The sequence below is a fragment of the Populus alba genome, chromosome 1 (genome assembly GCF_005239225.2).
Source record: "Populus alba chromosome 1, ASM523922v2, whole genome shotgun sequence".
Classification (NCBI taxonomy): domain Eukaryota; kingdom Viridiplantae; phylum Streptophyta; class Magnoliopsida; order Malpighiales; family Salicaceae; genus Populus; species Populus alba.
The window spans coordinates 54,420,557-54,438,599 of NC_133284.1; the positions used below are offsets into that span (position 1 = coordinate 54,420,557).

The following is an 18,043-nucleotide window of genomic DNA, read 5'->3' on the forward strand; positions in this document are numbered from 1 at the left end:
TTAAAAATATTTGGTTAACCAATACAATCACCATTAAGAGATTTTTCTTGAAATCTCAGTTAAGAAAATGATGTAGTTTATTGGTCCTTTTATACCAAACACTGGCCCATTGTAACATTGGCCTTTTCTATCATTGAAAAAACTAAAAAGCTTGTGTTTGTTTAGAAGTATGATTCTGATTTTTTAAAAAAAATATTATATCATATAAAAAAATTTAAAATATAAAAAGAATTAATAAAAAAAATAAATTTTGATGGAAAGCTTTACAAAGAACTGATGCAGTTCTTCAGTTATTTGTTGAAAGGACTTGGCCGCTGGATCTCTAATCAGCACGATCATAATCATAAGCAATCATCAAACAGATAGTACTAAAGTAATTCACTGTCATTGACATGAAGACCAGATCAAGAAACAAAGAATGTACTAGGATAAATAAATTTAATAAAAAAATAAATCAACATAAAAAAAAATGCCAACAAATAATCTCATCACAGATTCCTAAAACAATCAGGACACATAAAAGGGACTCGGAACCCTAAAGAAAACCATCACAGCAGCAGAGTGAGAGAATTCTTCTTGTCCCTAGAAAGAGCCAGGCGGGGGGGCTGGGAAACCCAAGAAAGGCCTTGAAGCCTTGCCGCCGCCGCAAAATGAGCCAACAGCGTTAGGATCACAGACATCAAGGTGATCCTTCAACTTGTGAAACCCATTCTTGAAAACTCCAAAACCGAACGATAAGCCAACCAAGATCACCACTAGTATCAAACATGTGCACAGCATGCACATTCGACCTCCACAGCACATCTTTCTTGATAAGGGTTTCTTGTTTTTCTTGGATCTTGATCGTTTTTGGTTGTGAAACAAGGCAGTTATATGAAAAGGGGAGAGGGAGTTGAGGGGTGGTTTGTTTTGAGATCGTGAAAACGTGAAAGCAAGGTGGGTGGAGGGTGGAGGGTGGAGGGTGGTGGCTAATGGGGAAGATTTGGACGTGATGTGTTTGTCGTGTTCGCTTCAAGGGAAACTATATAACTAATATTGAGTGAAATTGTTCTTGCCGTTTTACTTTTTTCCATATGGGAAATTAAGGAGTGTTGATTTGTTGGATTGGTTGTGTTATCATAATTGTTGAGCTGTTTTTTCCGTATTCAGTGTAGAGTTTCGCGGGGGTTGTGGACTGTTTTAGCAATGCGATAATTATTGGCAGATGTTATTTTGTAAAAAAATAATAATAATAATTAAAAATGTATTAAAAATAATACATTTTTTAAAATTTATTATCACTTTAGCAAATCAATACAATCTAAAACTATTAAAAAAAATAATTTAAAGTAAAAAAAATTAATAATTAAAAAAATAGCTAAAAATCAATACCAAGCACATAGCATTTCACTAAACAGATCATAATTCTAGAACTTGTTCAATTTGTTTTTGGTTTAAATCATCAAGTTATCGGAGAACTCCTGAGCCATGATGTCAATCCTTAGTTTTTACTTTTTTTTTTGGCTAGATTTCAACTATTTTAATTAGATTAAATAGATAGTGAATTAACCCTCTAAATTAATTGGATTACACTAAACATATGTTTTTTTTTTATTACAACTTAGCTCATTCCGAGTTAAGAGTCTCATGTACATTTACATGCTGAAAATGTTATTATGATGTTTGAAATTGTGATTTGAGGTTATTTTAAAAAATAATATTTTACTTGAAAATATATTAAAATAATTTTTTTTTAATTTTATTTTTAATTTTTAATATTGATACATTAAAATCATTAAAAAAAATACTAGAAACATGGATTTAATGTTTTTTTCATGCCGAAAAAAACTTTTAAAAAGCACAAAAAAATAGAAACGAAAACACTTGCACCCTGTCCCTTTGGTGTAAAGAAATTTTAGGCATGTTTTGGGTTTTTCAAGCAATAGAGTATTGTTTTTTTAGAGTTTTTTTTACTTAAAAATATATTAAAATATCTTTTTATTTTTTAAAATTTTCAATTTAATATTAGAGCAACAAAACGATCCAAAAAAATTCAAAAAAATAATTTAAATCTAAAAAAATCAAAAATCTTCAAAAGAACTGTTGAACCACAATGTCAAACAAAACCTCTATTCAAGGGAATATAATTATAATAGGTCAGTTTGTGGCTAGGATAGACTTTTGAGTATGTCAATTTTTGAATGAACATGAAAGTTCAGAAAATTCCTTGCACACATAGGCCTGAAGTTGAAGCCTAGATCTAATAACATGTTTATTTGTATTTCAAAAGTGATTTGAAAAAAATTAAATTTGTTTTTTTAAAATTATTTTTGTATGTTTTTATATCATTTTAATGTATTGGTGTCGAAAGGAGTTTTAAAAAATTAATATAAAAAATATTATTTTGATGTATTTCCAAACAAAAAGGTATTTTAAAAAGAAAACGCTACTAAAATACTAAATGGGCTTTAATTTTAATTCATTTAACATTTTGACAAACACATCATAACTAAAACTTCAATACACAACAGTTTAATACTAAATAAGTAATCATTAGTTATTTGACTTGTGTTTCATCGCGGGTCGAATAGTTTTTTTGGCAAAAAAAATAAATACACAAGCTTTTTCAGATGTGTTTTTTTTTTTAAATCTGATTGTAGATTAAAAAGCATATACATGCATTTAATTAAATATATTGAGAACCATTTGTGCCAATAAATACATGAAAAAAAATATTAACGTGTCTGTCCAATCTCTTCGTTGTAAGTTGAATATTTTTTTTAACTCAAAATAATTAATGTGTAAGGATTATTAACATATTTTTTGACATCGAGTAAAAAATATAACTGAGAATCAAAAAGTTAATGATTACATATAATAAACCATAGTAAATATTAAATGCATTAATAAAAAAAAATATAAGATCTCAAGTTAATTTTTAATGTAGTAGAACAATAGAACAATGTTGCAATTGCTACAATAAAACTTCATTTCCCTAGTATATGTATAATAATTTTTCAAGAAGAAAAAAGAGTAAAGAAAAAAATAACAAAAAAATAAAGATAGGAATAAAAAGAATGATATAAATAGGCCAAGTGTAAAATAATAAATATTCAAAATGTAAAAATTAAAATAAAATATTTTTTCCATAAAAAATATGTAAAGAAAAACAAAGGAAAAACTAGAAAAATGAAGATAAAAAAAAATATTGATAGATAGATCAAGTATAAAATGATAAAAATATTAAGTATATAGATAAAAAAAAACATCATAAAAACTTGTTATCTAAAATAAACCTAAAAATTATATTTTTGTCTCTACTATAGTAAAACAATTTGACAAGATTTATAATTATACCAATGCTACATGGAAATACTATTTACTTTTAGTATATGTATGATATAATATTAAGGATTTAACTTTTTTATAGATTTGTGGATTATGGTTGGTAAGGTAAGGTGGAGGGTCCATTCCAGATATTGATTAGTGAATGATGAATATATATATTTTTTTTTGCAAGAGATTATGGTATTGTTAGAAGAGAGATGTTTGAACAAAATAATAAAAACATTTAATTTAAATTGAATTTAATAATACAATGACAAAACAATGTTTTTGTTTTGGTAATTTATTAGTTATTTAACCTCTGCTTTACCGGATAAATTATTTTGACAAAAAACATATATATGCAAGCTTTTTTATCGTGTTTTTTTTATTTTTACAAAACACCTTAATTATAAATTGAAAAATTTATACATACATTTAATTAAATAAATTAAGAACTATTTATGCTAATAAATACAAAAAAAAAAAATAAACGCAAAAAAAATGAATATGCAAGTTTTATTACAAAAATAAAAGAATAAAAATAAAAAATAATTATATAAATAGGTAGCTGTGGATTAATAAAGAATTTTGATTTATTAAAATGCAAACTCAATTACCAATTTGAAAATACAATGCTTTTATATATAAAAATTTGTAATAAAGTCCTAAAAACCTTATTTTTGTTATATACATATGTATAAAACATTCTATACACTTGATGAATATTTATTAGAAATTCTTAAATATAATTTAAAAAAAAAAACACTACAAATTATATCCCATGACCAATGAAACCAAAAACAAATATTCATTATAGTCCCTCATCTTCCCAAAACATACTTCTTAACCCTCTATATATTATCTTTTTCCAATCCCCCCTCGAAAGTCAAAAAAAGAAAAAACCCCAAAACCCTCCTCTCCTGTTCTTCCTTTCTCACTTGTCTTCTTCTCCCCCTTCTACTCCCTTCCTCTCCCCTCTCTCTCTCTCTCGCCATGGCATCCCCAAATCCTCAACATCAACAGCAACAACCGCAACCACAACCTCCTCCTTTTGACATGCACAAGTTCTTCATGCACACATCCACACCACCACCACCTCAAAACCCTTCTTCCTCCCCTTCCCCTCCTCCTCCCAATCTCATCATGATTCCTCCACCCCAACAAATCCCTTCCTCTTCTTACCCTTCATCCACCGGGACCCACCACTTCCCTCACTACCCCAACTTCCCGTTTCCCTTCCCACCCCAACAACAACAATTTCAACCTCCTTACCCTCTCCAGCAAAACCCTAACCCTAGCAACCCACCTCCTCTTGCTAACCCCCAACGTTCCCTCTCTTATCCCACACCCCCTATTACCCCAAACCAACAACTCCAAGACCGTTCTGGTGCCGAAATCATGGCACTCCTCCGCACCCCTCAAAATCAAGAACCCCCACCAATCCCACCGCCTGCCGCGCCTGCGCAAGATTTTTCTGGAGCTCTTAGTAATAGTAATAATATTTTTTCGGGGCCTATTAGGATGCCTAGCAGTTCTAGTAGCAAGATGCCCAAGGGAAGGAGGGTAACGGGTGAAAATGTAGTGTACGATGTGGATGTTAGATTGCAAGGAGAGGCGCAACCCCAGCTTGAAGTTACGCCTATAACTAAGTACTTTTCTGATCCTCAGCTGTGTTTAGGAAGGCAAATTGCTGTTAATAGGACTTATATTTGTTATGGGTTGAAGCAAGGGAATATTAGGATTCTTAATATTAATACCGCGCTGAGGTCTTTATTTCGGACTCATTCTCAGGTTAGGTCTAATTGATTCTTGTACGCTATTAAAGTTTTTTTTTTTCTTGAGTTGTTTACGTGTTTTGGTGACATAATGTGTGTGGGTTTTATCTGCGGTGTTTTAGAAATGAATGAAGTCATGCTTTTGTGAGATTGGAATGCAATTTAGATGCTGTGGGGTTTTTGTTCATTGAATTTCTGGTGTGTTGTTGTCTGTTATTGTTGTAAGAATTCATTACCATAAGTCATGCCATTGCCATTGCCATTGCTGTAAGAATTCATTACCATAATTGACGTCATTGTCGCAATTGCGTGTCTGTATGACATCATTTTAGGGTATTTTACGGATTTCAAGAATATATGAGAAGAACTGCCTTTTGTGGTTTTTTTTTGTACTGAATATATTATTTTTAAAGTGGCAATGAAGATTTGTTAAGCTGCTTGTTGATTTGCTCTGCTTATTATTATTACTATTATTATTACTTATTATTATTATTATCTAAGCTGGTGGTTTGTTCTTTCAGAGGGTCACTGATATGGCTTTTTTTGCCGAGGATGTTCATCTTTTGGCTAGGTTAGATCCTGTTTTGTATACTATGATTTCCTCATCTTTTTATTGTCTTTGGGTTATTTGACATGCTTTTGCGCAGTGCTGGCATAGATGGCCGGATCAATGTCTGGAAGATCTCTGAAGGTTCGGATGTGGAAGATAAGCCACAGATTACAGTACAGAATATTATTGCTGTCCAAATAGTTGGTGAGGGGGAAACTAAAAACCCAAGGGTTTGTTGGCATTGCTATAAACAGGTATGGCATTCTTTGACATCTTATCATCAATGAATGAGTTTCTATAATACTACTGATTTTATGGTGGTGTTTCTCTTGTTTGCTTAGTTGCTTTTGTCATATTGCTTATGACATCATACTTTCACTTTTTTAAAGGAAATCTTGGTTGTTGGTGTTGGTAAACGAGTTCTGAGAATTGACACTAATAAAGTTGGAAAGGGCGAAGTCTATTCATCTGAGGCACCTCTTCAATGTACTGTTGACAAGCTGATTGATGGGGTCCAATTCGTTGGTAAACATGATGGAGAAGTCACTGATTTGTCAATGTGCCAATGGATGACCACCCGTTTGGTATCTGCTTCTATGGATGGCACGGTTTGTATCTGTCCTTATCTTTGGATGCACTCGATACTTATAGTTCTTTATGCAACTATCACTATGTCTTTCTTCAAACTATTATTAAATGGCTTAAACCACACACATGAATTTTTTTTTATCCTTCTGTGACAGGAATGTTGAAGTTGTGCTTTGGCATTGTTGCGTGTCTAATTTCTTGATGCAATATATGGATAGGTTAAGTTAGGGTTTCTCTATGTCCATTTCTTGTCACTCCAATAAATAAAAGAATGATGAAATTGATTAAAAGAAAGCAAAGAAAATACTATGGAGGGGGGCTTCTTTTATCAATCATTTGAGTAGGAGAATAAAATGAGAAAACCCAACTCTCACCAAAGTAAAAAAAAAAAAGTTCATTTTGCATAGCTAAAATTGCTGTCTAATAGGGAAGCTGAGGCATTGAGTTTCCCTGCTATGATATTGCTTTGTGTTATCTGGATTTATTGGTCATGAAGCTTTTATTACAGTTTGAACTGATAGCAATTTAAGAGACATTTTCCTTGCATGCTATGCTTGCACATCCCTAGAGTAAGGCTGTTTATGTGTGCCTTGTGCATATTTCTTATAGTTTTCAACTGTTCTTGGAAATTAAAAGGGGTTTCTAATGAACTGCATTTTGTGTGACAGATAAAGATTTGGGAGGATCACAAGGCATCGCCCCTTGTGGTTTTGAGACCGCACGATAGCCAACCTGTTTATTCAGCCACGTTCTTGACTGCTACTGACCGGCCAGATCACATCATACTTGTCACAGCAGTACTTACTAAGATCTTTATTTTCATTTGTCATAGTCTTGAATCACAATGTGGTAGCGAGGTGTTGAGAACCTGAGCTTTTGTGTAGTTAGATTGTCAAGCAAGTTGGCATGCATTTGATTGTTTGGATTCTTTTGAAATTTAATTTTGAGCTTGGGTCACTGTAGAGTCCAGTTTTTATTTTTTATTTCCCAGGAGCTAATGTTTACACCTTTTGTTAATCAATCTTCCAAAAATTTTGAACAGGGGCCTCAGAACAGGGAAATTAAGATTTGGGCCTCAGCCAGTGAAGAAGGCTGGCTCCTGCCTAATGATTCTGATTCGTTGAATTGCACCCAGACATTAGAGCTGAAGAGTTCAGCTGAACCTCGAGCTGAGGAGGCATTCTTCAATCAAGTAGTAGCGTTGTCTCAAATGGGCCTTATTTTACTTGCAAATGCAAAGAGGAGTGCTATATATGCTGTGCATTTAGATTACGGTCCTAATCCAGCATCAACCAGTATGGACTACATATCAGAGTTTACTGTCACTATGCCTATTTTGAGTCTAACTGGGACAAGTGATGTTGTGCATGGCCAATCTGTTGCTCAAGTTTATTGCGTACAGACACAGGCAATTCAACAGTATACTTTGGAATTATGTCAGTGCCTGCCACCTTTGATGGAAAATGTGGGTTCAGAGAGGTCAGATTCTAGTGTTTTACATGGTGTGCCTAATGCTGATGGATATGCTGCCCTGGAGTCACATGGACGTAAATATTCTGATGTTCTTATGAGCTCCACATCAGTTGATGTGACCACTCCGCAACAAGATGCTCCTGCTTCGAATATGGACCCCAGAACTATTGCTTTGTCCTCATCAACTAGTGATGCTGATATAGTTTGTGTTCCATCACCTCCTCTTCCTTTGAGACCTAGATTATCTAGAGGTCTTGCTGAGTTTGCTGTTGGGGGAATGTTTGAGCCAAGTCCTGCATCCAGCAACCAAGGCTTTAATCAACCAGCTATTGATTATTCAGTTGACCAGCAAATGGACACGATTTGTTCAAATTTGTCCAATGTGCCTTCCTTGGATGGTGACTCGAGGAATGATGAGAAGAAAATTGTACAAGATAATTCTACCACTCTTAATCCGCCTGTTACATTTAAACACCCAACTCATCTAATAACCCCTTCTGAGATTTTAATGGGTGCTTCATCCTCTGAAATTACCAATGTTAATGAGGGCAAGAGCGAGGTTGACTCAAATGTTCAAGATGTGGTTGTAAATAATGATGTTGCCAATGCTGAGGTGGAAGTTAAAACAGTTGGTGAAACAATAGCCACTCGAGATGACGAATTTAATCTTCGAGGGGAATCCAAAAGGCCTGTTTTTGAAAACAAGGAAAAAATATTTTGCTCCCAGGCATCAGATCTTGGTGTTGAGATGACTAGAGAGTGTTGTGCATTACAGCCAGACAAAAATATTGAGGAAAGTGGACAAGTTGATGGTGATGGCATTAGCGAGTCTCTTGCCCCACCTTCTCATGCAGGTGGGGATGAAGTCCACGACTCAACAAAAGATGTATCTGGGAAAGTTTCTGAGTCCACTGTGTCAACAGTTGTTCCACTGTCAACAACTCCAAGTACAAAAGGGAAGAAGCAGAAGGGGAAAAATTCTCAAGCATCAGGTTCAACTTCTCAATCTCCACGTGCCTTTAATTCAACAGATTCTTTGAACGAACCTGTTGGGGCTAATCTCCTCTCCGTGGAGGGTGCCTTTCCTCGGTTTTTGGCCATGCAGGAGGCAATTAATCAGGTAATTGGTTAGACTCTGCACATGGAAAATACACTACCTTACATAGCATGTGTTATTTTCTTGCTAGACAATGTCATAAACATAAAGATTTGACAAGGAACATATATGGCAGCAAGCAAGAACCTTGTGCTACTGTGTTTGGCTGCAATCCCTTTGTTAGTCCCTGTTCATTATTGGGCTGGGAATTAAGGAAGATTTTCATTCTTATTGTTGTTGTTTTTGTTTTTTTCTTGCATATGAATAAATTCTTATGCATAAATAATATCACTTTCATTGACTTGGTGGGCTCTACATGTGGGTCTTACCAATGAGTGGTGGTGTTTTTTTCTGTCCACTATCCATGCATGATCTTCTGTGCTACATAGCACAATTCTTTGCTAATAGAGGTGTTAGATTTTGCAAACAAAAATCTTGTTTTCTAGTTTTTATGATTTCATCTTAGAAGTATAATAACACAAAACCTTATTGTCCTTTAATCAGTGCTCATCCCCTTTTGACATTGGTGTTCTTTCTTTCTATTTATTTTCCAGCTAGTGATCACACAAAAGGAAATGAATAAGCAGATGTCAAATATGGTTGCAATTCCTGTTTCTAAAGAATGTAGAAGACTAGAGACCACTTTGGGGCGGAACATTGAGAAAGCCATCAAAGCCAATACTGATGCATTGTGGGCTCGATTTCAAGAAGAGAATGCAAAGAATGAGAAGTTATTGCGAGATCGCACACAGCAGATAACAAGTTTGATCTTGAATTTTATCAATAAGGACTTGGCAGCCATGTTAGAGAAAGCACTGAAGAAGGAATTGGCTTCAGTCGGACAAGGTGTAGTTCGCACAATATCTCCAGTCATTGAGAAAACAGTATCTTCTGTTATTATTGAGTCTTTCCAGGTAAGATATCTGAAAATCAGATGCATTTTTTTTCAGAAATTAACTATTTTCTTACCGATGTTTTTCTTTCTCCAGAGAGGAGTTGGTGACAAGGCAGTGAATCAACTGGAGAAATCAGTTAACTCAAAACTCGAGGCTACTGTTGCCAGGCAAATCCAAGCTCAGTTTCAAACTTCTGGCAAGCAAGCTCTCCAGGTATGCAGAAGTTAGCTTATCATAATTGTTTTGAATAATTAAACATCAGTGGGCCTCTGAATCAATGGTAAAAGTCTTGGGCTTGATACCGAGATGTCGCCGGCTCAAGCTGTTGGTGTAGCCACTTCACACACAAATGCTGAAGGGTAGGGCTATCTGTTTTTGCAAAATACTACATAGACCTGGTGGGTCCTAGGCTGGTTAATGGTTTTCTATTGAAGATGCATGCCCAGCATTATTTTCCTGAGGAGTATTACATCATCATATAACTTTTGGTATGAATCTAGGGAGTGTCTGTCAGACATTGTTGATAATATGACTTTTCATGCAGGATTCCTTGAAGGCTGGTCTGGAAGCATCAGTAATCCCTGCCTTTGAGATGTCATGCAAAGCTATGTTTGATCAAGTAGATGCTACCTTTCGGAAAGGGATGGTCGAGCATACAGCTGCAACCCAGCAGCATTTTGAATCTGCACATTCTTCATTGGCACTCACTTTAAGGGTGTGTTTTCTTGTGCCATGTTATGAATTTATTATATAGAAGCCTTCATTAATTTATTGAAAACTGAAATGTTGGGGTTTTTTCGGATGAATCCTGAGCAAGAGTTGTCTGTTTATTTTGAATTTGGATTTGTGTGTACTGAATAATCATATTTTCATCCGAACAATATCCAATTTTTCAAGCACCTTGCCAAATTGTTTTACTCTGTGCATCTGTCATTCAGATATATTAGCCAAATATAGGTTCTTCTTGGGGATCATGAACTTAGCAAAGGGTGATTACATATGACTTGAGGCTATGATGTGCTTTTTGGTCATTGAGGTCTTACTATAGGTATTTAAGGAGTAACGGTGTATCACAGAATCTTGACCGTAATTGCCATGAAGGCAGTGGCTGTTTAGTATGTGTTGCTATTGTGTTTTTAGTATTGCAAGTTGAAGCAAATGGATGTGCTGCAGTGGTCGTTTTGTCTGTTATTTTTTTTTTTTTTCCATATTTGCCTGAATTATTTTTTTCCTTTTTGTATGCGTGTGCTCACTAAATGCAGGAGTCCATCAACTCAGCATCATCATTGACAAAAACCTTGAGTACAGAGTTGGCTGATAGTCAAAGACAGCTGTTAGCTATTGCAACAAACTCAGGTGCAACAAATCCGTTGGCTACACAACCTAGCAATGGACCTTTGGCTAGCTTCCATGAGAAGGTTTGTTATGTTTTATGATCTGAACTATTTCAGCTGCTCATGACTGTCAAGTATCGTTTGTTATCGCAGAGGTAACTATAAGCCCTCCCTGTTTATGATTCAGGTTGAAACACCTTTGGATCCAACAAAAGAGCTAAAACGATTAATATCTGAACAAAAATACGAGGCGGCATTCACTATCGTGCTACAAAGAAGTGATGTGGCCATGGTATCCTGGCTGTGTAGTCAGGTATTTTCTCGTTGTATCTAGTCCTGGTACTTCTGGATGTGATGGGATGAAACTTGTTGTTTGCTTCTGCTAGTCAATGCTTCTGGTTAAGAAGAATTTTTCTTCACCATTGTCAAGTTTTATTTCATGTCTTGTTATCATTCTTGTTTGAAAAATATGAAATGGAAGATGTCTAGTTATTATTCTTGTTCTCAGAGGTCCCGGTGCTTATTTTTTTCCGCTATTCCTTTATGCGTTTCTAGCCTCATGCTAGTCTGCTGGGATTGTGGTTCTTATCTCAACTTTGAAATGGGCTTGAGAAGAGTCGGTCATTTTAATTTTGCTCTCCTATTTTTTCCAGGTTGATCTGCAGAGTATAATGGCCATGTCTCCTCCTCCTCTAAGCCAAGGAGTGTTACTCTCTCTTCTACAGCAACTAGCCTGTGATGTAAGCAAAGAGACTCCTCGAAAGCTTGAGTGGATGACAGCGGTGGCGGCTGCCATACAGCCAACAGACCAAATGATTGCTTACTATGCACGGCCTATTGTCGAGCAAGTCTGTGAGATTTTGAACCGTCTAAGGAGCTCAGCTGGCGTTACTGGCGCTGAGATCACAAGCATCCGTATTCTCACGCATGTCGTTAATTACTTGCTGGTGGCCTGTAAATGAGCTCCGCTCCCATTGACAGCCACTGTGCAAAAAACAAGGCAGAGTTTTGAAGTAGGAGGAACAGTGTACAAATCTTTGGTGGTTCATATTTAGGGTCCTGGATTTTCTTCATTTCCCAATTCGTAGAAGTAATTGAAAGAGTGGAGGGTTGCAGTTCGTAGAGGCAAAATGATACTCTCTCTTCTTATCTGTGAAATAATCTTTAGGATATTTAAAGATTTCTATCCTCGTGACATTAAATTTTATGGTTTAATTCAAAGTGTTGATGCTCCCTCTCTTCTCAGGGTCCTTTGTTGCGTGATTTCGCAACTTCTTGCGATATTTTTATTTATTATTTTTTAAAAATATTTTTAATATTAAAATATAATAAATATAATTTCAACTGATACACAGTAACTTGAATATTTCTTTTCGAAGTTGAATATATAAAAAAACAGCCCGCTGACTTGATATCAGCCCGATGGGGTTTGCTCTTAGAAACACGGTTGAACCCTGAAAATTTATTTATTTATTTATTTTAATTTATGAATACCAAGAATAACTTTTATAAAATAAAAATAAAATTATTTTCATATATTTTCAAAAATAAAATATTTGAAAATACATAACATAACATAGAGTTGAACCAATAAGTTGATGCTAATTGCTTACGCATTGTCATCATGGAATTACTGGTTTAAAAATATCTTTTATAGTTTAATAAAACAAATTATTCAGGAAATTAATCATAATAAAAAAGTATTTACTCTTTTTTTTTTTTTTTTTTTCTATTGCATTTCGTTAAAAAAAAAAACAAAACGAAATCTACCTCTTTACACGGTGCCTCGGCAGGGACATGTTTAAACTACTAAAAAAGAAGAAAAATCCTGAAGCTAAAAAATTAAAAAAAAAACCCGACCCGAATACCCAGTCAATCCAGGTCCATGTCAGTTTTCCATTTTCTTTTTACCAGCACTGATCGGTTTCCCATCTTCGGGTCGTATAATATCCACCCGAATATACTACCGCTCTCCTATAAAAATCCCTCGCGGCTGCCGATAAAGACATGTCATAAACCGCTCTCGCTGCCGGATCCGATAACGTCTCATAAGCGTTGTGAATCTCAATAAAATCAACACCTTCCGATGGCTCATCATCGCGATCTAACATCGCATCAGGATGGTATACCTTAGCAAGACTTCTATACGCAGTCTTGATCTCCACTTGCGATGCGGTTGGATTGACCCGGAGTATTTCGTACAGACTCAGCGATGAATTCCTCGAGTCGACTCGGATAGTGTCAGGAAACGTTGAAACCGAGGCCTTGATTCGAAATCCCCGGCGAGAAAGAGTGGAGGATGTCGTGATCGAAGATGGAAGGAAATTTTTTTGGACTATATTGGCGGTAGCCGCGGCGGTTGCGGCGATGGTTAGAGCGGGGGTGGAAGAGGTGGCATACATTGGAAGAGAGGGTTCCAGGGACAAAGGGGGAATAAGATAAGATGATTTTGGAGCGAAATTGTGTAGAATGGAGAGGAGAGAGACTGTTATTTATATATATAGAGAGAGGTCAATTTTATTTTTTTAAAAGAGTATTTATTTATTATTTATCTGAAAAGGAAGAAAAGAAAACGGGGGGGTCCGAGGGGTGGCCGTTGTCTATTTTGCAGGAGGTTTTTCCAACGGGCTGTTTGCTGTTGCTGACGTGGAATTTATTATATATTTATTGAATTAGTTAGTTAATAGGATAATATAATAAAGACCTTCTAGAAGAAAGAGCTATTTTCCATTTTCTTTTTCCTTTTTCCATTTTCTAGAACTATTTTTTTTCGCATAGAAGAAGGGTCATGCAGTCCATAATCAAACGGTTAGATAAACAGAGGAGTCGGTCACCACTACACAAAACAGTTTTTTTTATATATATATATATATATATATATATATATATATATTTATTTATTTATTTATTTATTTCACCTATAAAAAAATAAAAGAAATTAACAAAATTGCTCTTTTATTGTAATATTTTAAATTTTATGTTTTTATAAAAAATTTTATTTTACTAAAAATCATTATTTTATTTTTAGAATCTTTCTTTTTTCTTTTAGGTTGTTTCATTATTCATGGAAACTCTTTTTTTTTTTTTGTCTCTAAATTGGATCTTGGACACTTGTTAGTTGTCAGCTTATATTAGCGTGTCATATATCTTAAACTAGCCATAATATGTTGTTTGATTTATCGAAAGATATATTGAGGTAATAAAATATGATTGAGGGGCGTAAATTAAAGCAGTAGTGTATAGATATATTAAATTGTATCGATATAATACATGGATAATTTAGTGTTTTAACTTTTCAAAGCAAATATTTAATTTTTATTAGTTTTTCAAGATAATCCACCAACAATTGCATTATAATAGATTATATAGAGTTTAATGTAATTGTTAATTATATATATACACTATAAACATATAAATCAATTGTCAGTGACAAAAAAAAAAAAACAAAAGAAAAACCCCACAAAAACCATGAGCAATTTCTAACTTATCATCTCTTAATAATGAAAAGCAATACCACATGGCTTCAGGAGGAATCTTCAGGCTTTCTAAAAAGGCATTTTGGCCTCTTCCATGGTAACTCGGCTATAAAAAAAGACCTCTCAAGCCTTGGATAGCAGACTATCATTTTCCTTTTAAAAACACTCTCCTGTAAATATTTTCTTTATTGATTTCTAATACAAATTTAAATAAAATTCTATTTTTATTTATATTCTTGCAAAATTTATATTTATGCAAATTTAAGTATGCTATATGTTTGGTAGAGGATCTTATCTTTGACTTGCCTCTTCATTCACATCAGTAATTATGTTGTAATCGGGACTTATTGTCAATTTCATTCTTTTTGGATTTAATCTGTTTGGTTATTCTAAATGATGTTTATTTGGTTTGTGGAGGTTGAAGGATTGTTATTAACTTGAAAAGTGTCATGTACGACTAATGTTAAGGTTTCAATTTGGTGAAGGTGCTCTTTTATGGCTTTGAAAAAGTCACTTTTTTCTTTAGAGTTGTGTTCACTTGAGTTATGCTCCATGAAGACTCAAACTAGCCGTTTTGAAAAGAAAAATTCCTTTCAAGCTTGCCTATTCTTTTAGGAGAAAAGGTCCAAAATAAAATCAAATATACTTTTGTACCCAAAATCATCCCTTATGACCAACTAACATATGGTGAGTTAGTTAGTTTTACCCAAAAGAAAGGTCTTAAGATCTGTCAAGACCTTAAGGTCTAAAAACACTTAAAATGGAAAATGAATCGAACCAGATAAGAACTAGGAAGCTTTTGCCAACAGTTTGACCTGTGTATATAAAATTCCTCATATAGTGGAAATTGTTCCAAGTCTAAACCACATCCAAAGCCTAATAAACCATATTACAAGAGTTTAACCTACAGAAAACGTTTTTACCCCTAACCAGAACAACCTTAATACAAAAAAACAAAAAAAAAACCTTTAAAAATTGATAAACCCTTACAGTCCAAGCCCAAACTCAAGCTTGGCTTAAACCCTCATACCTCCCGATTCTGCAAAGTAAACACAAAATTACATGAGCTCTAATATATGAAGAAACAACCAACCAAATCCAAAACCTCTTCATTGAGTTTTTCGATACTGAGTCAAACCCTTCAAATACTTTTGAAGAAACTTTTCAAGTTAATGAATTGGCAACTGCTAGTTCTGATTTAGAGACTTCATCCCACTCAAAACAACTCAATGTCTTCATTAAAGACCAAGAATTCATCCTTAAAGCCATCAAAAGATTGGATGATCCCCAACTATAAAAATCCTATCTAGATAAACTATTGAATAATTTCAATAAACCTGAGATATCTCACCCTACCCAAAACCATTCCATTCTACCTACAACAAGTACCAATACATATGACCTTACACAAATCCTCAACAAGAAAAAAAAGTCCAAACCTATAGCCACTATCTCAGAAATACAGTTAGAGATTAAGATCGTCAGGACTAAACTACAAACCTTTAGACAAGCCTAGCATAAAGACTCGGCCATACTACAACACCTTTTGTCCAAAATTGAAAACCAAACAGATTCTGAACTAGAAATCGAAGATCAAACCATTGAGACCCATGCATTGTCAAACATTGAACATATTCTTGATGATTTTTTAAATGTTTTAACACAAATCACTTTAAAAAAGTATTTGATAAAAATTACTCTGGTTTTCTCTGAAGATTACAAACTAGAAACTATTACCTTGTTTGATACATGTGTTGATTTGAATTGTATCAAAGAAGGAGTAGTGCCTAAAAGATTTCTTCAAACTACTTCTGAAAGACTTTCTGCAGCAAACAATTCCAAACTTCATCTTCTAGGAAAGACACAAGCATCCATTATTAATAATGGTTTTTATCTCAAAAATTTCTTTGCAGTTGAAAATGAGATAAATCATATCATTATTTTTGGAATTCCTTTCATCAACATAACTACTCCTTACAAGACCAGCCATAATTGCATAATTTTAAAAATTAACGATGTACAACTTGTTTTCCCTTTTTTAGAAAAATAAAAAACCAGAAACTTGAATTTAATCAAAGCATATTCTATATATACATATCAGATCAATGCCTTGATTCATGTCATTTACATGATTTAACAAAAGATGTTTCTTTATAAAGAACTGATCATCAATTACAAAACTCCTTACAAAAAATAATTTCAGATTTCCAAAATAAAATCGAGCATGTAATTTGTTCTAATCTACCTAATGCTTTTTGAAAAAGAAAACAACATGTTGATTTTTCTTATGAAGATAAATTTTCTGAGAAACAAATACCTACAAAGGTGAGACCAATCCAAATGAATGCTAAATTTGAACATCATTATAGACTTGAAATCCAAGATTACCTGGTTGTGTGCTGCATTCTATGTTAATAAAAACTCTAAAATAGAAAGAGATACACCTAGACTTGTGATCAATTACAAACCACTAAATAAAGCCCTGAAATGGATCAGATATCCAATTCCAAATAAAAAAGATTTATTACAAAAATTTCATTCTGCTTTTATATTTTCCAAGTTCGACATGAAATCAGGTTTTTGGCAAATCCATCATAAGAATCATTTTATGCATTTTGGAAGCTAGTACTTGGTATATTAGAGGTTGATTTTCTAGATGGATGGATTTGGTATGGTATGTTTATGACAAAAAGGATTTTGTAGACTCTTTCTAGGTCTATAGTGCTGAATGAGGAAGATACATCCAAAAATCAAGAACTGGTTGAATATCGATAGAAAAATAATTTGACTTTTCCATCTATGTACTAGGTGATTTCTTTAATTTGAACATTTGGTTTTGGTAGTTGTTGTGGTTCTGGCTGTATTGCACATTCGAGGATTTAATCTTCTTGAAGGGTTATATTTTTCCACTGGATGTCTCTAGGAACTACTATGTTTGATTTGGAAAGGTTAGTTTAGAGTAGTAAGGTTTCACCTCTTTGGGATTGGAATTTGTGTTTGCTAGCAAAGGTTGAAAACATGGCTTTATAAAGGATTTTGAAAATTGAGGTCGTTGGGATTGATCCTTCAAGCATGTTGTAATTATAGGTTTTTATCTGTAGCATCATGCTTTGTAAAATATTTTAGTCTTTAAAGGATATAGTGAGGTTTGGGTAACAATCAAAAGAAACTGACCCGCTATATAGGCTAGATTCGATGAAACTTAATAACGAGTCTTGGAAGTTTTGGAATCTAGCATCTCTTAGAACTGCTAAGATAGAAATATTACGGCTTTTTTTGGTAAGGGGTTTGATCCCAACTTGTACCATACCAATATGGATGTTATTTGTAGATGTGTTATTGGTGTTTCTGTAAGGATTTTTTAGAAAGAAGTTTGATGATCTCAAAAGGTTTTGTAAGTTGAATATCTCTTTCTTCAGTTTTGATTGTGAAATCTATTTTGAAAAGATCAATTTGGAATTTTGATAAATTTAAGTTTTTAAAACTTTAGGGATTTTCCAATCATCAATGCTTTTTGTAAAATTTTCTATTGTAATTATTTTGCTTCCA

At 33.9% G+C, this 18,043-nt stretch overlaps 3 protein-coding genes across 4 annotated transcripts; 1 reads left to right on the plus strand and 2 right to left on the minus strand.

Annotated features, from left to right (window-relative positions):
* Positions 1-406: 406 nt before the first annotated feature.
* LOC118037661 (uncharacterized) lies at positions 407-1,122 on the minus strand. The gene has a single exon (XM_035043709.2). The coding sequence runs from the start codon at positions 802-804 to the stop codon at positions 583-585; it is 222 nt and encodes a 73-aa protein (XP_034899600.1). The 5' UTR covers positions 805-1,122; the 3' UTR covers positions 407-582.
* Positions 1,123-4,224: 3,102 nt separating this feature from the next.
* Positions 4,225-12,251, plus strand: LOC118037662 (enhancer of mRNA-decapping protein 4). 2 transcript variants are annotated; one of them, XM_035043710.2, is made up of 12 exons: positions 4,225-5,097; positions 5,603-5,652; positions 5,729-5,885; positions 6,021-6,239; positions 6,888-7,016; positions 7,262-8,812; positions 9,343-9,702; positions 9,778-9,897; positions 10,229-10,399; positions 10,947-11,102; positions 11,206-11,331; positions 11,672-12,251. In XM_035043710.2, the coding sequence occupies exons 1-12, from the start codon at positions 4,300-4,302 to the stop codon at positions 11,978-11,980; spliced, it is 4,146 nt and encodes a 1,381-aa protein (XP_034899601.1). In that variant the 5' UTR covers positions 4,225-4,299; the 3' UTR covers positions 11,981-12,251. The 2 variants fall into 2 exon arrangements, with proteins under 2 accessions (XP_034899601.1, XP_073264328.1); XM_073408227.1 differs by having other exon boundaries at positions 4,830-4,955.
* A 674-nt stretch (positions 12,252-12,925) lies between these two features.
* LOC118037663 (chaperone protein dnaJ 11, chloroplastic) lies at positions 12,926-13,420 on the minus strand. The gene has a single exon (XM_035043711.2). The coding sequence runs from the start codon at positions 13,418-13,420 to the stop codon at positions 12,926-12,928; it is 495 nt and encodes a 164-aa protein (XP_034899602.1).
* Positions 13,421-18,043: the final 4,623 nt, after the last annotated feature.

Coding starts and splice junctions, on each gene's coding strand:
- LOC118037661 (XM_035043709.2), bottom strand. CDS start 804: ATGTGCTGTGGAGGTCGAATGTGCATGCTGTGCACATGTTTGATACTA.
- LOC118037662 (XM_035043710.2), top strand. CDS start 4,300: ATGGCATCCCCAAATCCTCAACATCAACAGCAACAACCGCAACCACAA. Junction 5,098..5,602: donor TATTTCGGACTCATTCTCAG/GTTAGGTCTAAT, acceptor TTGTTCTTTCAG/AGGGTCACTGATATGGCTTT. Junction 5,886..6,020: donor GTTGGCATTGCTATAAACAG/GTATGGCATTCT, acceptor ACTTTTTTAAAG/GAAATCTTGGTTGTTGGTGT.
- LOC118037663 (XM_035043711.2), bottom strand. CDS start 13,420: ATGTATGCCACCTCTTCCACCCCCGCTCTAACCATCGCCGCAACCGCC.